The sequence below is a fragment of the Eleutherodactylus coqui genome, chromosome 7 (genome assembly GCF_035609145.1).
Source record: "Eleutherodactylus coqui strain aEleCoq1 chromosome 7, aEleCoq1.hap1, whole genome shotgun sequence".
Taxonomy (NCBI): domain Eukaryota; kingdom Metazoa; phylum Chordata; class Amphibia; order Anura; family Eleutherodactylidae; genus Eleutherodactylus; species Eleutherodactylus coqui.
In genome coordinates this window covers 143,838,251-143,863,276 of record NC_089843.1, presented here as the reverse complement: position 1 = coordinate 143,863,276, position 25,026 = coordinate 143,838,251, and the positions used below count along the sequence as shown (strand labels likewise).

The 25,026-nt window shown below is 38.1% G+C and overlaps 1 protein-coding gene across 1 annotated transcript in view; it reads left to right on the top strand.

Moving 5' to 3' along the window:
* Positions 1 to 24,409, top strand: part of FAT4 (FAT atypical cadherin 4) — a 214,969-nt gene extending 190,560 nt beyond the window's left edge. The window contains exons 10-17 of the mRNA XM_066573773.1: positions 3,016 to 3,120; positions 6,049 to 6,356; positions 11,120 to 11,205; positions 12,832 to 13,011; positions 15,124 to 15,248; positions 16,646 to 16,857; positions 20,336 to 20,597; positions 21,552 to 24,409. Coding sequence (XP_066429870.1) covers positions 3,016 to 3,120; positions 6,049 to 6,356; positions 11,120 to 11,205; positions 12,832 to 13,011; positions 15,124 to 15,248; positions 16,646 to 16,857; positions 20,336 to 20,597; positions 21,552 to 23,410 — 3,137 coding nt within the window. The 3' untranslated portion in view covers positions 23,411 to 24,409. The remainder of the gene's footprint in view (positions 1 to 3,015; positions 3,121 to 6,048; positions 6,357 to 11,119; positions 11,206 to 12,831; positions 13,012 to 15,123; positions 15,249 to 16,645; positions 16,858 to 20,335; positions 20,598 to 21,551) is intronic.
* Positions 24,410 to 25,026: the final 617 nt, after the last annotated feature.

Genomic DNA, 25,026 nt, shown 5'->3' with positions numbered 1-25,026 from the left:
ACAGTGGGCCCCAGAGGGAATATTACACTGAGCTCTGTAAAGATATGCACAGTGAATATCAGGAATCAAGAAGGCAAAGCAGGAGACCTGCACTTTGGCTGTAGATTGGTTGCAGATGCCAATAACCCGTCCTAATAGAGGGGCTTTAAGTCAAGTTTACAGTGGAGATGAGAACCAAAAAGACAGAGCGAGGACGCATTGTGGCCAAATTTAAGCAGAGTACACCCGAGGACCTGGAACAGTTCATGGTTGTAACGAAAGGACATAATTAGTACAGTTAGTAGGCTCTGCAAACTTTATTGAAAGTGGGAGGCAAATATTAAAATATTTAACTCAAGACTAGAGATGAGCGAGCGTACTCGGAAAAGCACTACTCGCTCGAGTAATTTGCTTTATCCGAGTATCGCTGTGCTCGTCCCTGAAGATTCGGGTGCTGGCACGGAGCGGGGAGCTGCAGAGGAGAGCGGGGAGGAATGGAGGGGAGATCTTTCTCTCCCTCTCTCCCGCCCGCTCTCCCCTGCTCCCCGCTGCGACTCACCTGTCAGCCGCAGCGGCACCCGAATCTTCAGGGACGAGCACAGCGATACTCGGATAAAGCAAATTACTCGAACGAGTAGTGCTTTTCCGAGTACGCTCGCTCATCCCTACTCAAGACTCATTCATGAAAAATTATAGATATGTAGAAAATTTTCTTAAAACTACCCCAAAGTGTGCGAAATAATCACAAAGTGCAGGAATTATTTGGTTTTACTGTACATCTAAGACCAAGTAACATAAATCGGAAAATGATACTAAAACATCTGTGCTGCTCCAGATGTATGTATAGATGTTGCAAACTTGATATTTAAGACATCACATGCCATTGAAAACATGAAGTTAGACCCTTATTCATATGGGCGTATTTACACACCGCATCAAGTGCCTATTTTTACGTGCATAATGTGGAGAGCCAAAACCCCATTTATTTGCATTGGGGTATTCAGACATGTGTTTTTCACTCTCATATTTATGCGCGTAGAAAAAAACACAGCATGTCCTATTAAAGCCCTTAAAGTCTGTTGCATCCTTACATCATTTAGGACAGATTCAAATGAACATAAATGCACTTACGTCCGTGTGACACCGGCCTTATTGCCAAGATAGAAATAAATACATTTTTATAGTAGAAGCTGCCAAAGGTTATTGCCGAGTGAACCCAAGAGATAGATGTGTTTTCCTCTGGGCTCTCGGATCCCTAAAGTTGACTGTCAAATGAGTGTACTGCTAAGGTTAGAGTTACAGCCTTGCAGATAGCAAAAACTTCTTCTTCATAGAGCCTGCACTGCATTACGTCTGTGTTCATAAAGCATGTAATTGGAACCCATCGGGACATAACTGAGTCAGACAGTCCAGTCCTGGTTGGTTGCGAGTGAGCCAGAGGTCAGGCTGTCCTGGTACACTAATACACCAAAAAGAGCAATGAAAACATTAATATAACTGTTATCTACTGTATGTGAGTTTGTCATTGTGGATGGAATATACTTTAATCAAAATATGAATTTTGGCCATTTTTGAATGCTTTGAAACTCTCAGTGGATATAAGTCTTTGACAGATCAGAACCATACTGCCTTAAAGATTCCTCGTCCAGTCCATGATTCAACTTGATGTCATGTACATTTTTTTTAACATGTGGAATTGCTATCAGATTATAAATTGGACGTTAGAATGAAAATCTATTCAAACATGGTTGCTGGATTAGAAATGCATGTAGTGATCAAATTCCCATGATGACTAGCTGCATATTTTATGTGTTAGGTATATAGAAATATGTGCCTTGATGTTTTACAAATGAATATAAAGTAGTGAGTATAGAATTACACTACAAAATCCTTCACCGTTATTTTCTATCTTGGGTTTTCTAATTGGTGATAGCCAACAGACTTTTGTCAACAGTTTTTTGACCCATTTCTGATCAATCAGACCAATACTGATTTAAATTGGTATCTGTAAACTGCTAACTGCTCTGATTCAATGATTGTAGTGCGTAAATAGTATAAGACTGTCTTGGAACTGAGAGTAGTAACGTTGGCTTCAATTAATATCACTGACTATGCTCAACCAATCAGCCAAATGTCAGTTTAGTAGAAAGTAATCCACTCTACTGACAACTTTAGGTGCTTTATGGTTTAACGCTAGGGTTTGGCCATGAAAATATCTTTTTACCTATTCACAGGATAGGTGATAAGCGAACAGTAGGGTCTCACCACTGAAACCTTTACCGATCACGGGGAAGGTCTCAAGTGCTCGTGTATAAGTCGAGCGGTGGTCAAGTATGTGCTACTGTTCCATTCATTTCTATGTAACTGCTGAAGATATGACTGAGTGCTTCTACTCAGCTATTTCGGGAGTCACGTAGAGATTTATGGAACAGTGGTACACATGCGTGACAACTATTCCTTTCATACTGGGTTACTAAGGAACCCATTCTCATGATCTGTGGGGATCCCAGCAGTTAGAATCCCACTCAACAGACACATCACCTATTCTGTGGACAGATGATAAGTTGTTTTTATGGACAACCCCTATAAAAGGAACTTTGGTATTTATGTGTGTTAAAGGTAAAAAGAAAAAGATCTGGTACCGTGTTAGCCAGTAGAGTAAAATGTGACTGTTCTCAGTAAGAGAAACCAAGTAATCTTGTAGATAACATATCTACAAGACTACTTGGTTTCTCTTACTGAGAACAATCACATTTTGTGTTAAAGGAGCACTGTGGGCAAAACCATGTATGCCAAGTGCGGGGACTGAGGGGGTCGTGTAGACACAGGGCTTCGCACTTTGAGGTTCTGAACTCCTACAACATCTATGACTCTCTCAAACGTTGCACAAGGTGTAACGCTATGTATGAGTTTCACTTGGAGTGTCTTAAGTAGCTGTTAGATTGCTTCTATTAAATCAGGGCATACAGAGCAGCGTTCCTGATTCTTATTTAACTATGTTTGGAAATATATCTGAACAGTCTTTTTCTCCTTTAGGTAAACTGTGTGAATCTGCCATTAATTACTGTGAATGCAACCCATGTTTTAATGGGGGATCTTGCCAAAGTGGAGTGGATGGGTACTACTGCCATTGTCCTTTTGGTGAGTTTTCTTCCTTTTTCTTATGTTTTTAAATGCTATAGGCTTCAAATATTTCATGATGATTCTGATTAGATGTCTTAATAGGTAAAATCTAAAACTGTACCTATTATTTTACTTATGAAGATATGAGTCTTTTATGCAACAGGGCACAAGATTATTTCCTACTTGGGCAAACTAGGAACTTCAGAAATCATGATTTAATAACCCTTCCCATGCCATGACCTGGGTTTTAAAATGTATTATACTCAGTCTTTAAAGAGATTATCCCACTTCCCATTATTTTCAGCAGGTACACGCTGGTGACAAGTTCCCTTTAAGGTAAAAGTTGCAGTGGATAGTGTTATCAATTTAGCAATGGGTAGTACCACTATTATCTCAACAACCCCTAATACAGCATACAGCAAGGAGAAAGAACTCAATTTAACTTTGTGCTTTTCCCATAAAAAGACACATACAAGTAAATATCTGATGAAGATTGTCTATGACCATGTAGAAGAGATGTATATGGTAATAATTACTCTAATTTGGACCTGGATATCTTTTCAGCTACAAATTTCCATCTTTGAAAATGCTGTACAAGTTGAGCTCAACTACTCAAGGTTTTGTCCACACTTCAAAAGTACAATAAACAATGAAGTCAGGGAGTTTCAGTATCACCTTTATTGCCGCTCATCTTTAATTTTAAATAATAAGGACTTGGAAGCAGAATATTTGTAAAGTGCCAGTAAGATCAACTGTTGGACAGAAATCAGCTGAGAAGGTTTAAGAAAGTTGTCTTTAAATAATTAGAGCTACATCTTCATTCATCTTGGATGACACAATCTGTTAAATCACTTGTTTCCACTCCACTCTCTTTGAAAGCCAGAGATATATCTTCTCATAAAGCAGTTACCTCATAAGTGTGGTGTGTGCCTTCCAGGTTTTCCATGAGAATACGATCTTATTTATCAACTAGTGATCACTACAGGTTAGAAGAGTCCAGAGAAATACAGTCAATTAGTTATCTTGAAGATTGTATTAAAGTTTTAAGAAACAAGAAACTAAGACTCGAGTGACTCCAACTACTATCATTTACTAATACCTTTAGTAAGAAAAAGGCATATATATAATTCACTATGTGAGTAAAACATTGCAAAACATTTAAACTAGAAACCTAGTTCTATGATCTTATCTCCCTGATGATGCTGTAATAGATGACAAAGCATGGCAGTGGGGTCCCTATAGGTTGATCCAGGGATTATTCTGACTGCCATTATGGTGTCGAGAAGGAATTTTTTCCCCCCATGGGCTAAATTGGCTTCTGCCTCATTGGGTTTTTTTGGCCTTCCTCTGGATCAACAAGGTGGGGTGGAAACAGGCTGAACTAGATGGACATTGACTCCCTTCAGCCTAACATACTATGTTATGTTACTATGTTACAGAGAATCTTCAATCAGCATGTTGAATCCACTAATAACCTGCTCTAATCCAGTGAGAGTAAAAAATAATGACATATTAAGGCGGTACATATCAAGGATGATATACTGTACTGCTATATGGTCCTGATAATGATTCGGTTACGGCTCAGTGATATGTTACCTCAAATATAGCATTTAAAATATTGGCTCAAGTAGAATTGATGTCCCTCCATTTAAATGTATTACACTTCAATGCTTTGTCTTATACTGTAGAATCTTATACTTACCATAAATGGAGCTTGTTCAATAGTAATCTCACCATTTCATTTGGTCATATATACAGTGTGTTGATCTCAGCATATTTAAAGGAGTATAGCGTTATATTTTCCTGTTAAAGATAACTCAGACATCTACATTTCCAGATGATTCTGCTTTCAAATTTTAACTAGATTATTTGATACAGTTCACTAAATTTTATAAGAGGAGGATTTACAGTTTAATAGGGCTATATAAAAAGGTAAGCCAACTTTGCTAAACTTGTGTGTATCATTAAAACATACTTTTTTGGATAATATACAAAAGAAGAGATCAACAAATTTATATGAAAAATGAAGCAGCTTCAACTTTCTGGCCAGAAATTCTTGCATTGGTTTTCACGTAAAAGTAAGCTTAAACCTCCAGAAAGAATGAAAGATACAAGATGATTAATGAAGTGAAGGAAGCCATATTTGACTTGCATACAGGGGAATGCAAACTGTAATATCTGCATAGTGAGACCATCTCTCATCTGTTGTACATGACTATATATAGACAATCAGGGTGTATAGATAACCAGGATCAGTTGCTTTAATGGTTGGTCTCTTTAGTTCATGACCTTCAAACTCCACTCAATAGGCACCTTTTTATCTACATCCTAGTTTTCTACTGTATTGTTCTTACAAGAAAGTAGCCCGCTCAGTAATTCAAACACCACTTCTTTAGGAGATAATTGTGACATGAGGTCTTTAGCACTTTTAACTCAGACAGTGATGAAGGTCTGGATGGATGATGGATCTCATATTCACGTTTTATGGTCAGCAGAAGGGAAACTTTTTTTGCTCCATGGACTATGTTTAACACTCAGTCACTTGATCAACTCAACATGCCTTATAAAGTGACATCATCTCACCATGTGTGGTGATATCACTAGTTTCCAGCCAGAGTGTGAATCATGGGAACTATGGGCTGGCATCAGTGACCAAATGTTTGTTTGTCCACCAGGGACCTAATATATACTGTAGAATATAATGTTTTAAAGAATTTGAAGTGTAATTCAATAGAAACATCAGTGAGGGAATAGAAGCTTATTCCTCCTGGTTCCATAGAGATCTACGTATGTAGCCGTCTGCCTTGAACATAATTGTATGTAAAGGAATATGGTACTTGGGATTTTTAAATAGCAAATTTAGCAGTTTTATTGTACAACTCGAACAGTTTTTGTTCAAATTTCTGGAAATACACTACAATGTCAACATTTTTTCTTATTTTTTAGGTGTTTTTGGAAAACATTGTGAATTGAACAGCTATGGATTTGAAGAATTATCCTACATGGAGTTTCCCAGTTTGGATCCCAACAATAATTATATTTATATAAAGTTTTCTACCATTAAAGCCAACGCCTTGCTGTTGTATAATTACGACAACCAGACTGGTGATACAGGTGAATTTCTTGCTCTGGAGATTGTGGAGGAAAGACTCAGGTTATCCTATAACCTTGGTGGTGGAACTTACAAACTCACTACAATGAAGAAAGTATCGGATGGACATTTTCACACAGTGATTGCACGCAGAGCTGGAATGGTAATTTATTTTATGCTCAATAATTAGTACTGCTTTAAACACATTTGCTATGAAACTCAACCAATCGATTGTATGTAGGTAATGTTCATCTTAACCTATTAACAAGCTATTGTTCTCGTATCCTAACACAAGACCTATTGTAAAGTAATTCAAAGTGTAAATAAAGTACCCTGATAGCACGGCCCACTGTGATATGACGTCATGGGCCTTTACAAAGGTACCTTTACACAGGGCTCTATTGCCTGAAATGTTGCTGGTTTAGGCTAGTTTGGGCAATAATGTTCCTGTGTACAAGTACCACCAACAGGGCAATAAGCGAGAAATCTCTCATTTGTCAGAGTCGTTTCGTTTCAAGTTCACCTAAAAACCAAGTGACTGACAGGCCGTGTAAACAGGAGTCGCTCAATCTTTGAGCAACTGCCTGTTTAGTATGAATGGAGGTGGGTGGCCAGAACAATCCTTGGCCTGCTCTGCCCCCATTCACCGTACGACTATTGCACTTGTGTAAAAGCACACAAGCGATAGTCGTTAGGACAGCTGTCAGGCGCTAATGCTCCCAACTGTTATCCCCTGTAAAGTTGCCTTTACCCACTTTAGATAGACAGATAGATAAATATTATACCACATGACAAGTATTGATTTTACAGTTGTGGAGGTCACTGCAATGACTAATAACACTATTTCATACATGCGCCATTATTCAAACATTTCACATACCTCACTTAGGTTATGATAATGCTTTGTGTTTAACCTCCACAGCTATGTTAATTACTAGAGATGGGCGAGTATACTCGCTAAAGGCAATTGCTCGAGCGAGCATTGCCTTTAGTGAGTATCTCCCCGCTCGAGACGAAAGGTTTCGGGTGTCGGCGCGGGGGAGCGGTGAGTAGCGGCAGTCAGCAGGAGGGAGCAGGGGGGAAGAGGGAGAGAGAGATCTCCCCTCCGTTCCGCCCCGCTCTCCCCCGCAGCTCCGTGCCCGCTGCCGGCACCCGAACCTTCCGTCTCGAGCGGGGAGATACTCGCTAAAGGCAATGCTCGCTCGAGCAATTGCCTTTAGTGAGTATACTCGCTCATCTCTATTAATTACTCTCAATATATTCAGTGATTTCAGGTCATATTGCAGACATATATATTAGAACTACTATGTCTAGAGGTATTTGGTCCGGCTTACATTATAATATTCTTCATCGCCACCTAAAGACTAAGAGAAGAACAACCTTTCCAGATATTTTGTTTAGGCATTTGGAACAACATGTTTTGAAATCAGCCAATTAAATTCATTGAATAAACAAAAAAATCTAACCTGATTCAAAATTAAAGCAGATACAACTGCACCAACATTTCTACTGGATTTCGGACCGCATCATTCTTTAGGCATAATTAGTTTTTTCTGAATTTCCTTGTAGGTAAAACATTCTTTTTCACATTCCAGATCATGTTATGCTATCATTCCTTTATTTAAAACATTTGTTGCATATGTAATTGCTAACACATATATCATGTTGTGATACAAGATGTCTATCTAATATATATCCAAATGGATACTGCATATTACTTGAGTAATAATTATCCCATGACCTGTTATAAGCCTACATTCAAGGAGGAGCAGGTGTCTTGTAAACATCTGGGTCTCATCATCCTGATCTGACCGGTGAAGTAATTATTGCCACTCCCTATATAGCTTAAGATAATTCCAAAATTGTTTCCTTTCCAACTCTTATAGTAATGAACAAGTGTGCACTCCAATACAGCAGTGACCCCGAGTATGGCAGGGTGCAGTTGTCTGTGTATGTTATTGATGAATATGAAAATGTTAAAGGGATTTTCTGAGATTTGAATGTAGGGTGTATTTTTTCCAGAAACAGCACCACTACTGTCTATGGACTATGTTTGGTATTGAAGCTTAGCCCCAACCACAACAGTGTGGCTGAGCTGAAATAACAGCAATGACCATGTGACAAGAGTGTTGCTGCTTTTAGAAATTGAGATGACTCTTTTTTTCTCTAATCCTAGACAACCTCTATAAACTGTAATCCTATAAATATGTATTTAAAAAAAAAAAGAATGCATTCTGTAATTTTTAGGTTCAGAGGCAAAACACACTGCCAAACAATTAATAACAAATTATTCGGGAAAATATAATATGTTGGTTCATTGGGCCAACCAAAGGAAATAATTCTCATGGTCACCATTTATCTATACAGAACACTACAGTATATCGCAAACCTTGTTTTTATATCTTTGTACTCATAAAACATATAGTCAATAATATCTTCATGTTATAAATTATTTGGGAATCAACCTCGATTAAATAGAGTCTAGTACCAACTAATTGGTTATCTTCTGTTGGACCTCTAAGGTCAACTATTGTGCTAAGTCTGAACCAACAGGAGGATTCCTTGGTACTTTCTGATGGTTTACTCCTACACCCGACTGAGTCCACATAGATGATAGTGTACCAATGCTGTAAGTTTTCTCAGTCAATGGTGTGATGCCTGAGAACAAAGTATAACCATTGCTAATCAACACTTAGTAGACTTTTTTAGTAGAGTGAGGGTCACGTGGGAACTCAGCTTTTTTTTTCATAAATTCTTCTTGACCTAGACCTTGGCCTAACCATTCAAACTTGGTTACCATATGACTCTTAAAAAGTCCCTGGGAATGGAGCTTGCTTACAGATATTGTGTATATACTGAAGTTATGGGAACTCAGCTTTTAACTGGCCCTTAATAGGACTTTACGTGGATGCAAGTTTTAGCACATTTGACTAGGGTCTGGGAACAAACAGTTTTCCAAGTAGACAACCCATTTAATTACTTGGCTTTTTTATTTCACTTTCCCTTGTTCCTGCATGCCTTCCAAGTTGCCTGCCTTCAGGCATACACTTATAATATATTCATTATGCATAACTACCAAATGCAGCAACTGGCATAGTAAAACGTGCAAAGAATAATATATTACAGATGTGTTAACCTCATATATTGTTCACCTAAGTGGGGTGCTGAATTTTCTAACTTGGGGCTACACTCCATTTATGTCTTGAGCTTTTCTGCCAGCACAAACAGGTTATATTTTTCTGCCAAGACCAGAGGTCAAGAAAAGGCAGGTATTTAATGGGATATTACTATGTAGCATGTACATTCATAAATTGTTCATGCCATAAAACAGAATCACATTGTAATGTTCATGGTGACCATTAACATAGTGTAATATTTATAGTCATCTGCCTTCTCAGCAGATATCAGGTTTTCTTTTTTAACTGCTTAATCAATGTAATTGCATAAAATGTTACTGGCGGGAGTAGAAGTACCATAGACATATTAAAGTCATTATATAGCTGAAAACAAGCATTTATGAGGCCAACATCCAGCGTTCTGGTATAGCTAATTTTCAGATTTCACTGCAGTAAAATGTTTATTCAGACGGAGAAGTATTCCTTAAGATATGGGCTGTGCCTGTATGTAAATTTCATTCGATTTTGTTTTCTAAGTAGGAAATCATGAAGCCTAAAAATAACAGAATAACAATTTTTCTGCCATAAACATTTAGTGAAACGCAATTTCCACATGTAAAACTGCACAATCTATGTCTGTCCTCAACACACGGGATTTCAAATCTGTCATTTCCTACAGTGCAAAGGGAGTTTATGGGAAAGTGGTAAAAGCATTAAGTTGTCATTTTTGAGATATTGCAGATTAGAAAAGAAAAGACTGGACGAGAAAAGGGAAAAATAAAAACAGCAGATATTAAAAAAATGTCATATTACTTTCAAGTACAATATCATATATGCCATTTTTAGGTTTTACAAGTAAATACATTATCATCGTTTATTTGGTCAGAGTCACAAGAAATGATCACACAATAATATCACTGAGAGTTTTGTAAAGACGAAAAGGTGAAAGCAAGGTCAAGGAAATGAAAAAAAGAACTATATTGACTTTGACTGCTGTGAATTTTTATCAAATAACTAAACAGTTTTGGACCATGCATACCTTTCATGTAATGACTCTGTAGAGGTTCTCATAGAATCTTAGAGTTGGAAACGACCTCCAGAGTCATCGGGTCCAACCCCCTGCTCAATGCAGGATCCACTAAATCATCACAGACAGATTTCTGTCCAGTTTCTCTTTGAATACTTCCATTGAGGGAGAACTCACCACCTCTGGTGGCAGGCTGTTCCACTCATTGATCGCCCTCACCGTCAACATTTGTCCAATATCTAGTCTGTGTCTCCTTCCTTTTAGTTTCATCCCATTGCTTCTAGTCTTTCCTTGTGCAAATGAGAATAGGGCTGAGTTGTATAGAGCTGTAATATAACTAACATACTTCCCCTTTGCATGTTTATGATACAATAAAGAGGCAAGTGAAGGTATTCTCCATGTGCAATCCAACAGGAAGACAAATTACTTGAAGCATTCTTTCTAGAACACATCTCTAATATGCTACCATACAGAGAAAACATACATCAATTCACAGAATACTATAGAGTCTACACAAGAGTGACCATACAAGCTCTATGAACCATGTGTACTAGGCCATGTGTTTACCTATTTCATAATGGTATATTGACTTAGCAGAAAATACTGTAATATGCTTTTCCCATATCAGTCAGTCTGGTCATATATTTATATACAAATTGTAATGATTTGCATGCTCAGCAATTCCCTATTGCAATATTATCATTGGAGTACACATATTGTATGACATCTATATATCCCCACCAAAGGTTGCATTGTAATCCTGAATATGAATCTTTATTGCAGGCGGCATCACTGACAGTAGATACTTGCTCAGAAGACCAGGAACCAGGGTTCTGCACCGTCAGTACTACAGCTGTTTCCAGTGACTGGTAAATGTCAAAACATTTACAGAGCATTACACTAATGCCAGATGACAATGTGTAATTTAGGACAAGGGGAAATATAATTGATTATTTAACCAGAGTACTTTTTTTTGTGCTTCTGGAGATCCTCCTTGTATACATTTCACCATACTTCGCAAACTTGATCTCACTGTTAAGTTGTTAATGAGTAAAAACGTCACCCGCCTACTGTCAGTTTTTGCAATAAAATGCTTCTAAAATTCACAAGATGTTCCCTACAGGCGCAGTTACTTTTAATAAGGATATATATATACAAGACATTCTGGCCCCAACTTCCTATTAGATTGCACTCCATAAAATCTGTGACTATATTACTCATTCATTTGAATGAACTGTAAGTATCCCTCCTATGTCTACATGTATTACTTAACAGAATTCCATGTATCAACTACGGGACACTTAACTGATACTCAAAGTCCTTTTTATGAAGTTAATATAATTTTGCGTTCTTACAGAGTATCCACAGGAGCTCCAAACGCACCAGTATATTGTATGCAAAATGATTTGTTTTCTCTTTAAAACCTACTATTACAATTAGAATAACGACTCCTCAAATGAAATTATTATCTAATCATAAAGTCAGGTTCACTCTTTTCCCTACAATTGAAGTATTCCACCTCCATAGGATGTAATGGCCTGAACAAGTCCATATGGTAAAATAATTCTTATTTATTTTTAAAGCTTTATTAATTCTAGGAAGCTGTACATAAGAAAAGGGTTTACAATACAGAAAGAAAAATGAAGAATAATACATATGATTAAGCAACAGATGGGTAAAAAGGTAGAGAGGATCCTTACAATTAGAGATGAGCGAGCATACTCGCTAAGGGCAATTGCTCGATCGATCATTGCCCTTAGCGAGTACCTGCCTGCTCGGGAACAAAGAATCAGCTGCCGGCAGCGGGCGGGGAGTGGCGGAGAGAGCAGGGAGGAACGGAGGGGAGATTGCTCTCTCCCTCTCTCTCCCCTTCGCTCCCCCCTGCTCATGGCCACAACTCACTTGTCACCCGCGCCGGCAGCCGAACCTTCTCTGCCGAGCGGGGAGATACTCACTAAGGACAATGCTCAATCAAGCAATTGTTCTTAGCGAGTATACTCGCTCATCTCTACTTACAATCTACATTGTTTCGACATCTGTGAAAAGAATACCCTTTTGGCATAGAGTTGGGTGATATACATACTTGACTATGGTTTTCAATGTAGGGGGATCCCAAAAAGAAAAAAAAACTGTATACCATGCGGTATAGACTTTTGTTATATGGAAGTCAATGGGTGATGCATAGAACTGTAGAGCATTCAGCTTCATACACTGGGGCTGTATATTCAGAAGTTCACAGTTACTCTTACAAAGTGTATTCCATATTGACTCAACTCTCCGTATTGACTATTGATCTTCCATCTGTTCACCTTGACCTAGAATATTATGTATTTACCACTGAATAGTCCCAAAGCATGAAAATCAAGCTCAGTCAAAGTATATGTTACTAAACTAAAGGATTGTGTTAAAAAGTCTACTTATCTTCTGTGCAGTCTAGACAAGAAGTTGATTTATGCTATGATCGTTATTGCAATGATTCCTCTCTCTTGGAACAGGACACTGGATGTTCAGCCAAATAGAATAACAGTAGGAGGTATCAGATCCCTGGAACCAATACTACAAAGAAAAGGACAAGTACAAAGCCACGACTTTGTAGGTTGTATAATGGAATTTGCAGTGAATGGGCGTCCTCTAGAACCTAGCCAAGCTTTGTCAGCACAAGGAATCCTAGATCGGTATGTGTTAGGGACCACAAAATCTGATAACGTAATGATGTATTTGTTCATTGCTTTAATACATGACCATAAATTTGAATGTTCTTCATATTACATAAGAATAAAGTTACACCGGTCACATTACATTATTCACAGTAACATCCATATTCAGATATATTTATTCGTATGGGTGTAAGTAAATGGGGAAGTTCCATTATCTAGAAACATTTTCCTTAAAATTTGTATAAATAAATTGATGAATCTATTTATATAGTACAGAAGATACTTTCTAAACAGTTTTCAACAAAATCAATGAGCTGGAAATAATTACAGTGCATTAATCATCAGGTATTGTTTGATTGTGTTCCATTTACCAATGTATATTAACTCAAGACACTGTAATAGGTCCGGTTGTGACTGATTGTTTTCACCATTCAAAGGTGAATTATTTATATTTGGTTCAATAGCGTATTATTTTATCTGACACCAATCCTTGAAAGTTGAATTGGTTGGGGTTTATGAAGCAATTTAGAGATCCAATTTTGCAGTATGTGTATGAGTATAGTTGGCCAGGTTAATGTTGGCTGCTCTCACTGCAATAATTGCAGTTATACCAGGAAATTGTCCTCATATAGCAGCATGTAGCCTCCAAATTACCCCTATGTTCTCATAACTTGTCATCATAAATGGTGAATAATGCAGGTTAAAAAACCCATTGGCAGCAGTCTGGCTACTGCTGAGCTGGAAGTGGTCTGGCAAAATAAATTGAACTTTGGCCCCTTATTTTAGTGACTAGACTGGACATGCAGTCCATTATATTAATTTTGAATCAATATGACTATATAAAATGTAGTGAACATGGGATATGTTTTAAAGCTGAAAATAAGGGGTTTTATATCATATAGGCAAGATTCCCCTCTTCAGAGGAACTCCATTATTTGCCAACTAGGGGGGAGGTATTAGTCCAAGGCCCATAGAAAGGACCAGGCTCTTTTGTCCAGGTTGACAAAACCTCTTACCATAATGATCTCTGCTATAGGGCCCTTTCTCTTCTATGTAAAAAACTGGCTGGAAATACATGATTAGTAGAGATGAGTGAGCATACTCGCTAAGGCAAACGTATGTGTATGGAGGCCTCCCGACTTTCCCTCAACAGATAATATCAGAGAAAAGAAGGATAGAGGATGTTAAATTTCAATGCTCAATTCTTTTGTCTCCCCTAAACAAAAGATACTCAGCCTAACCAAGTATCCTTGTGTTTGGGGTAGTTGGGCAAAATAGTTGTCAGCAAATGAGTATTCAGCTGTCAGCTGCTGAAGGTAAATGGGATTTCCTTATGCTAGGAAATCTCTAGAGTTTCTAACTTTCTAACTGCTCTCGATAACTCTTTAATATATGCTCCAATTGTGGGTGAAATATTTCACCATAGATGGCTAAGATATGACCAAACCTAGGTGCAAAAGTCTTGTTTAAACATAGGGAAACTAAAAAAGGGAGCAAGTCCCAACATGTATTAAAGCCCATTAACACGCAAAGACAATCTTTCAAATGATTGAAAGATAGACAGTTTTAGCGATCATTTTGCATAAAGTGTTAATAGACACTAATGTCCATTAAGACTTTATCATCTTCATTTGCGTATAAAAGGGCCTCCTAGAGCAGTTTTCAGAGCACAGCATGTGGTCTGAGCTTTGCACACAGCTGCATTGTTCTCGCATGGGCTGTTGGCAGAATACAATGTTATCTCCAACTCCCATAGAGAACACAGTGTGCGGTCCCCGTTATCTATTTCCAGCTGAACAATGGATTTTAAGCTCATCTTAAAATTGTCGTTCAGCCAAAAAGTGAATGGTGGCAGCGTTTACATGCAACAATGACTGCTCATTTGCGGTCGTTTGACCGAATTCTGAGCGATAATTGTTGCGTGTAAATGGCCTTAAGAGAAAAGAATGAAAATCCTATTTGTACGATATACCATAGAATGCAATCACATATTGTTCTAATAAAGTGTCTTCAAACCATGATCACATTTTCCTGATTTTAAAAGCCATGTTAGGTGACTGAAAATCTAAGCTTTGCTCAGCTGCCACATTTATATAATACACATTTCACTTCTCTCATTTTTGTGTCTAGGTGTCCAAGATTAGAAGGAGCCTGCACTACAACGTCTTGCCAAAATGGAGCAACCTGCGTTGATAATTGGTCCTGGCAGCAATGTAACTGTAAAGATGGCTTTACTGGAAAGTACTGTGAAAAGTGTAAGTTAAGTTTTACACCACTTTATAATAACCTGACTTCACTAGAAAAATAGCCTAAGTGCTCACAATATAAAGTAATGCATTTTATATGGTGGTTTTATGTGGTTCCAGTTTTAAGTGTTATCATATACACTACAGGTGTTTCTATGGGTTTTCCAGATTTGGGACTGAGATTTTACACGTCAGAGAGGAAGATTTAATAAAGGATGCTTTAAGGTTCATTTAATAACGGACATGAATTAAAATACTATAGTACTTTAACTTTTCTATATTCTTGATACATATAGTGTGGAACAAGGTTTAGTCTTTACCAAAGATACATTAAAGTTTTCAAATATGTAATTTTTGGGGTTTTGGCCATAAACCAAATTGATTGAAAATGAGGATGTATAGCTTCTTTTCAAATATTACAAAACATAGCTACTAGTTATTTCTTTTTTTAGATTTTTAACTAAGAATGCAGTAAGGTAATCTATTTTGTACAAGTTTATCTGTTCTTCTAGCTTCCTTACTCAAAGAGGAAATCTGTTCTTCTGAAACTTATTCTAATTTTCTAAGTTATAGAGTGGCCAAACTCTTTTTGAGGACGCTTGAAGATTTCTCAACATAACTATATGAAACAGTATTTTACAACGTGTTATAGTAAGGGAACCCAAGAAAGAATTTTACCCTCTTGAAGAACAACTAAATAACTAAATCTTCCCCATTCTATTGTTAAATTGATAACTCTTGTGATTGCTGGCTCCTGACAGAACCCAAAATCCACTTTCAATGAATCTCATGGTTTCATGGAAGCATGTTAGAAGACATTTGGGGACGTTTATAATGACTTCTGTACCAGTTTCTGGCATTAAAAAATTCACAAAATTTTGCACAAGACTTGCTTGTGCTAGAACTTTGCGACTTTTCCTCCTCCAAGACACTTTTACCAAAAAAGGGGGCATAGCTTGTTGGAAGGGATACCCCACACCAACACATTTATGTATAATTTACGCCAGACGTTGATGTAAATTACATTAGAAATGTATGCCACATTGGAACTGGTGTACATTTCTGTGTAGGTGCATGGAGGAGCCAAGATGTACCTAATATATGATACAGTATAATACTCTTATGTTGCCTGTAATGTTTGAAATGTTAATATTAGTAAATTTCCCCCAATATTTTTTAGCTAAAGGGTCTTGGGACACTTAACTAGTAAAAGTCATAGTGCAAAGAATCTACTGATTTAATATGGCGTTTATCTGTGGCATAGAAGAGGATTTTCTGGATACCAGTAGCTTTCTCCTTTAAGATATAAATTAGTAGCAACTTGTAGACTTTCTTGGTGTTCTACCTTTTTTTTTATTACCAAGAATCCAAAAGTTTCTTATCATCTCGTCTGATTAATTTTCTAGATATAAGCTCAGACACTGCCTTGTCACTTGAAGGTAAAGGTTACCTTGAATACACCATAAGCCAGACCAAGAAACGAGAATATCTTTTAAGACACCGTTTTATGGATTCGGAGACTATATACGTAAATAATTTGGAGATAAAATTCAGGACAAGAAGTGACAACGGTATTTTGCTCCAGGTTCATGAAAGCAGCAATTATACTATGGTGAAGGTATGTTTTTTAGTGAAGAGATTGTTACATTTTTACATATGTTACATATTTTAGGATTGTTACATTTATAACTTATCATGCATCTGTATTTTAAATTTCCATTCACCTTAATTTTTTTAGATCAACATATAGTATAATACTCTTATGTTCTCTATATATTTAATTTTTTTCATTGTCGTCCATTTTTCCAATTAGTTAGAGTATTTACAAATTGGGTAGGCATATGAGTAACATATGGTAAATTTGTAAACACGTACGATAACCGGAGCTCAGTTTGTCATATAGTGAATGCCTATTTGCCTAATGAATTTCCTTATTATTAATTTAAAAAATACTATCAGCTTTGGACACCCCAATATCCAGATTATATATTAAAGCATGAGAAGATGATAGACTCCCTAATTCTTGACCCAATTAGGCAGAGCAGATAGGAAAAATGCAAGATAGAGGTTGATCATTTACTGAGCAGTCCCTCCGTAATAACAGCCTAATGCATTGAATCTCAGCCACAGGACTCTTCTTGATTAGCTAGTAGAGATAAGCGAGCATACTCCCTAAGGGCAATTACTCGAGCGAGCATTGTCCTTAGCGAGTACCTGCCCGCTCAGAAGAAAAGATTCGGGTGCCGACGCGGGTGAGAGGTGAGTTTCGGGAGTGAGCAGGGGGGAGCGGGGGGAGAGAGAGATCTCCCCTCCGTTCCTTCCTGCTCTCCCCCGCCGCTCCCCGTCGGCACCCGAATCTTTTCTTCCGAGCGGACAGGTACTCGCTAAGGACAATGCTCGCTCGAGTACTTGCCCTTAACGAGTATGCTCGCTCAACTCTATTAGCTAGTCATCAGGAGACCCCTTGCCACAAATCCTTTCAGATAAGTAAGGCTGCTGGTACTTTTCAGGGAATAATAAGATAACTTGGGTTAAAGCTGTACGTTGTGCTGTTCCATCTCTGGGTTGTGTTTGAATACTCAAAAATAGTATTCAAATGGAACCCTTGGCAGGAGCATTCCTTTCAATAAAGCAAACTTTTGTCTCCCTTGGACCTGTTTTTTTGTTTGCTCCCATCTTTTTTCGGAGGACATAACAGCATAGTCAACTACACTATTGTATTTTACAAGAAAGATGGAAATGAATATAATCATTCATCCATGTTTACATGGGGAGATGTGTAACCAACCATTGATCAGCTGATCAACAAACATTTGCTCGTCCCTTGACTACTCATTGACTCGTTTATAAGGCTTAAAGGGGTTGTCCCGCGAAAGCAAGTGGGTCTATACACTTCTGTATGGCCATATTAATGCACTTTGTAATGTACATCGTGCATTAATTATGAGCCATACAGAAGTTATTCACTTACCCACTCCGTTGCTAGCGTCCTCGTCTCCATGGAGCCGTCTAATTTCAGCGTCTAATCGCCCGATTAGATGCGCTTGCGCAGTCCGGTCTTCTCCCTGGTGAATGGGGCCGCTCGAGCCGGAGAGCTGCTCCTCGTAGCTCTGCCCCGTCACGTGTGCCGATTCCAGCCGATCAGGAGGCTGGAATCGGCAATGGAACGCACAGAGCCCACGGTGCACCATGGGAGAAGACCTGCGGTCCACCGTGGGTGAAGATCCCGGCGGCCATCTTAGCAAGGTAAGGAAGAAGTCGCCGCAGCGCGGGGATTCGGGTAAGTACTATCCGTTTTTTTTTTTAACACATGCATCGGGTTTGTCTCGCGCCGAACGGGGGGTCTATTGAATAAAAAAAAAAACCCGTTTCGGCGCGGGACAACCCCTTTAATAATGATTGTGATGAGTGCCCTGATACATGAGAATTAGTTTTGCTGTATCTACCAAATATGGTTGATCAAGGTACCAGCACTGAGAGCCCCGTAATCAGCATTTCACAGGATGACCTACATTGTGAGAATTGTCTGCTCTCATCATACAAAGCCTTTAATAATATTAATAACAAATGTCTGCTCTGTGTTAGTGATTAGACAAATATATTTAAATGTGTTACAAAATTTACTTCTAATCTAAAGCCAAAAGATATGATACATTTTCTTTGTGTTTCTGCAATTTCTCTATTGTTCTGCCTTTCTCCTTTCATTTTTAATTTTCTCTTTTAAAATACATGGTAATCCTGTCCACTCTGTTATCATCTGTAACAGTCTTTTGTTGTGTTCTCCGTGAATTCCACAGACTAAGCCATATGTAATTTTACATTTGGATCTTTGTCTTTTCTTAAAGTTGTTTAAAGATGGCAAACAAGTTACAGACATTGAAAGGTGTTTCGAAGCCAGAAAAGTGTCCCTATCTGTCTCCCTTTAGTATACCTCTCCCCAAAGAGCCTGATAACTTTAGTCCCTGGCTATGGCTCAGTCAGGCTTGTCATAATTCTAAATGAGAGCAGCCGTAATGTTGGCAAAACACTTTATTGAACAAATGACTAGCCAAGACTTCTGGGATGTGTCCCAATATACATATGTATTCATATCTATAGATATAAAAATATAGAGGTATAGATATATATTTGGATTTGAATAAGAAAGCCAACATATTCTGAAAAATCTAACACTTTTACATTTATGACTATTTTGCATGGTATAAGCTGATAGACGACATTGAGAGAGCGTACATGTATCTCAACTAGCTCTAATGCGTGAATGCTAATTTAAAAATGAATTCTGGATAACGATGGCTAGAGTACTATAAGCTTCCATTTATCAGTTCTAGTAGAATTTAGAACCATCTCCATATATGACAATGTAGTCATATTAGGACATAAAACACAGATGTGGAAGTATGAGCAGTAGCGGTTTTCGTATAGGGAAGCAATGAAAAGGAAATTGTAGGCCAGCTGGCTCTCAAGCCACAGATGGGGCAAATACATAAAAAAGGCATAAATGCCATCAGTACAAGGTTAACAATGAAAAATGTGTATTCATTTATCTACCACTTTGCCTTTAATTCTAAATAATTTACTTGGATAAATGGAAAAAATGTCTGACATACCCACAATGCTTTATTGCTCCTGATCTACCAGATTATACTTTTTATTAGGTGAAGCAGAAAATTATCAATTTAAATGCAATGCATTCTGTTTCTGATGGGCTATAGAATATGTAGCTAACAAAGAGCAGTGGAACCACAGTCAAGCAATTAACAGCTCTTTCAGTTATATAAGATGATTATAAAATGCATAGAAATGGTTATATGAACTCATAAAACACTACAGCTATTTAGTCACACATGTATATCTCCAAGTTGAATATATCTGCATCTTAAGGTTGTAAAGGGCTTTGTGGGCTTGGTATAAAGTCTATTTTTTATAATCTCAGGATTTAATATGGTTTTTCCATCATTTTGGTGCCAGTCATAATTGCCTTGCATAGTCATGGTCAATTTAATTTGTGATTAGAGCAATGTCATAGCTCTTAAAGTCAAGGAGGTAAAGCTGTAGGAAAATAATACATGTCTGCTTTATGTTTATCAACTCAGGTCAAGAATGGCAAATTACACTATACGTCAGATGCAGGAGTGGCTGGAAAAGTAGAGCGAAATATCCCAGAAATATATGTAGCTGATGGACGGTGGCATACCCTTCTAATGGAAAAGAATGGTTCACTAACCACCTTGTCTTTGGACAAAACCTACAACCGAGAGGTTCATCATGTAACACAAGACTTTGGAGGTCTCAATGTTCTTACTCTTCAGCTTGGTGGATCTCCATATGGACAGCTATCTCAAAACAATCAAAATGGTAAAACTTCATGTTAATTTTTATCAGATTTGTATTCTTACCTGAATTTGTTTTCGATAATTTAATTGCAAGTTCTAGTTACTAAATTACTTCAGAATGGTTTTTAATTCAGAAATACATTTTGCTTGCTAGATCGGAATTGGGAAGGTATTTTTTTCCTCTAAAGGGAGGAAAATTGGCTTTGCTTCACTGGGTTTTTCTTCCACCGGATCAACAATGCAGGATAATAGGCTGAACTGGAAGGACGTATTCCTTATTTCAGCCTTAAAAACTATGTTACTATGTTAATTATATGGCTTTAAAAGACTTAATTTGCTTTTACATTCACATAATTGGACATTGGTTGAAAAAAAATATAATATTGGTTACAACTAGGCCACATTTATTTTGGGGAATTTTCAATGCTTACAGAGTTGAGGATCATTTTATTGATATAAATAGTTGTGGTTATGACATGCATCGACAGTGAGTCTGGGTGAAATCTTTCTATAATATATCAAGCTTAATTGCCATTTTAGTAAATGTACTTTTTTAATAAATGTTGCAAACACGAAGCAAGCCAAGCAAGAGAGTAAATATTAAGTTAATAATTAGAGATGAGCGAGTATACTCGCTAAGGCACATTACTCGAGCGAGTAGTGCCTTAGCCGAGTATCTCCCCGCTCGTCTCTAAAGATTCGGGGGCCGGCGCCGGTGACTGGTGAGTTGCGGCGGGGAGCAGGCGGGAGCGGGGGGAGAGAGGGAGAGAGAGCTCTCCCCTCCATTCCTCCCCGTTCTCCCCCGCCGCTCCAGGCCCCCGCCGCCCCCCCCAATCTTTAGAGACGAGCGGGGAGATACTCGGCTAAGGCACTACTCATTCGAGCAATGTGCCTTAGCGAGTATACTCGCTCATCTCTATTAATAATATATATTTGCTAGTATGACATATTAAAATATTCTTTTTCATTGTTTTAGGCTTTGATGGTTGCATTGCCTATGTGAAATACAACCGGGAGAATCTTCCATTCAGTGGAAAACATGATATGGTTCGCATATCTAAAACAGAGTCTTCAGTTAAACTAGGATGTAGAGGTCCTAATATATGTGCCAGTAACCCCTGTTGGGGGGACTTAATGTGCATAAATCAGTGGCATGCATATATCTGTGTACCACCTGGGGATTGTTCCTCAAACCCTTGCCAAAATGGAGGAAGTTGTGAACCTCATCCCCAATCTGGATTTAACTGCATCTGTCCTGAGACACACACTGGAAAACATTGTGAATCTGTTGTAGCTTGTCTTGGTGTAGTTTGCCCTCAGGGTAATGTGTGTAGGAGTGGATTGAATGGAGGATATATATGTACGCTAAGCGCAAATACGGAACAGCTGTCTCTCCCACTTTGGGCTGTCCCAGCAATTGTTGGCAGCTGTGCTACTATTCTTGCTCTTCTGGTCCTTAGCTTGATTTTATGTAACCAGTGCAGAGAAAGAAAAAATAAAGTGCCAAAAGAAGAGAAAAAAACGAAAGAAAAGAAGAAAAAGGGAAGTGAGAATGTTGCCTTCGATGATCCTGACAATATTCCACCATATGGTGATGACATGACAATAAGAAAACAGCCTGAAGGAAACCCTAAACCTGATATTATTGAAAGGGAAAACCCATATCTCATATATGATGAGACAGATATACCACACAGCTCAGAAATAATACCTAGCGCTCCTTTAGCTATGCCTGATACTGAAATAGAACACTATGACATTGATAATGCCAGCAGTATTGCTCCCTCTGATGCTGATATTATTCAACACTATAAACAATTCCGGAGCCACACTCCTAAATTCTCAATTCAAAGACATAGTCCTCTTGGCTTTGCACGACAATCTCCACTGCCATTGGGTGCAAGCAGTTTAACATATCAACCATCCTATAGCCAAGGACTTAGAACTGCTACACTTGGCCATTCTGGTTGTCCCCCTCCAAATGCTTTGTCTCGTCATAGTCCAGCACCATTTTCAAAGTCTTCAACATTTTACAGAAGCAGTCCAGCACGAGAACTACATCTTTCATCATTGGAAATGCATAATGATGTCTGCCAGCCTGGTATTTTTAATTATGCAACTCGTCTGGGTAGAAGAAGTAAGAGTCCTCAAACAATGGCAGGCCATAACTCCAGACCAGGAAGTCGCCTTAAGCAGCCTATAGGACAGATTCCTATGGAAAGTGGGCCCCCGGTTGGTCTTTCAATAGAAGAAGTTGAAAGACTTAATACTCCCAGAGCAAGAAACCCTAGCATCTGCAGTGCAGACCATGGGAGATCTTCATCAGAGGAGGACTGCCAAAGGCCTCTTTCAAGAATAAGGAATCCAGCTGATGGTATTCCTGCTCCAGAATCCTCATCTGATAGCGATTCACATGAGTCCTTCACATGCTCGGAAATGGAGTATGATAGAGACAAGCCAATGGTGTACACATCAAGAATGCCAAAATTAACTCAAGTTAATGAGTCAGATGCAGACGATGAAGACAATTATGGTGCTAGATTAAAGCCCCGGAGATATCCAGGCCGCAGAGCTGAGGGTGGGCCTTCAGGAGCTCAATCACCAACAGCCACTCTACCAGCTGATAGTACATTACCTATGAAGCTAACCCAGCAAGCTAGCAATTTCAACTGGGACAATCTATTGAACTGGGGTCCAGGTTTTGGGCATTATGTAGATGTTTTTAAGGATCTGGCTTCGCTACCAGAAAAGGCTTCAACAAATGTAAATGAGGAATCAAAGGCAAGTCCATCTAAAACAGATTCTAAAGATGGAGAAACAGAACAATATGTCTAAATATGACATAACTGCATTGATGACTTGCAAACGCTTATGACAGTCAAACATTATATGTTTGTTTACAACGAAACGTCTCCATTTTAAGAACCGGCCAGTGCTGTCTATAATTAAGGAGACATTCTTAAAATAATAAACTTATTGCTGCTGGAAAGGACTGATATGTATTTAAAGCAATTGTGTTCATTATTCAATTTACCTGCATGCATTATACTTCACGACCTAATTTCCAGCATGCACAATGTTAAGTAGACTTCCTACTTTAAACTGGTCCCATTGGCATACTTGTGGATGTTATAATTGATGTTGTTTTTCTCAGTTATGTTAATAATACAGATGTAGTACTTCATTTTTTTGAATTGCTCTGAAGGGATAAGGACATTTAAAGCCAGATACATTCTCTAAACACTTCTAACATAAGTAGACTATAACCTTACATTTATATAATGGATTACACAAACTATTGGCTAAATGGGTGATGGAAAAAAGGGATTATAGCGGATTCAAGATGGTTACACCATATAATCTTCTTTACATTCGTTTCATCAGAAAAGCAAAAATAAATGAATTTTAAAAAGTTTCCATCTTTGTAAAATTAAAGCACATTTCAAAATTTCAGTCAATACTTTCAGATGATATATTTTTGTAACAACTTTTCCAAACACTCACTAAAAATGGGAAATAAGTTGTTGAAACCTCGACACTAGTTTTTACTGAAATTCTTACATAGAAATTTGTACGTTGACATTTGAGCTTCACTTTTGTGATACTTTGTACTGTGGAACATTTTTTTAAGTGCTTTTATCTGATCTGTTTTTTGATATTGGTATTTTTTCCTATGCTGTATAGTTTTCTTACTTTCAGGAAAGGCAAGAAAATGCTTTTCTGTAAAATCTGTTACTTGTGTAACATACATATTTTTCAAATTTTGATACAATTGTAACATATCAGTATGCTTTTTTTTTCTTCTTGTAAATGTCAATAATAAAATTAAAATATTTATTTAAAATAGTGTTTGTAAGGTAAGTTACTTTTGTGTTACTTACTGCATTTGTAGTGGACATATCTAGATTTTAACATCAGAGGGATCTATACTTATAAATAGTGATGAGCGAGCATTGCCCTTAGCGAGTACCTGCCGACTCGAGAGAAAAGGTTCAACTGCCGGCGGTGGGCGGGGAGCAGCGGGGAAGAGCGAGGAGGAACGGAGGGGAGATCTCTCTCTCCCTCTCCCCCCCCCCACTCCACCTGCTCACTGCCGCAACTCACCTGTCACCCGCGCCGGCAGCCGAACCTTTTCTCTCGAGCGGGCAGGTACTCGCTAAGGACAATGCTCGCTCGAGCAATTGCCCTTAGCGAGTATGCTCGCTCATCTCTTCTTATAAAGTAACCACGGTAAAAAGTTAGAGCAGTCGTAGCCAAACAGTAGATCATGATCTTCCAGTAAACAGCAGAACAGGAACCAGGAGGTCTAAATGTTGGACCACTAGGCTGTTAGCTTTAACACAATGGGAAACATGAATCTTTATAAGCTTATTTTTCAATTTGCATGTAAACAACTTTTTCTACTAAAATGGTCATTGGCAAATCATAAGGACTAATACGCACTCCAGTGC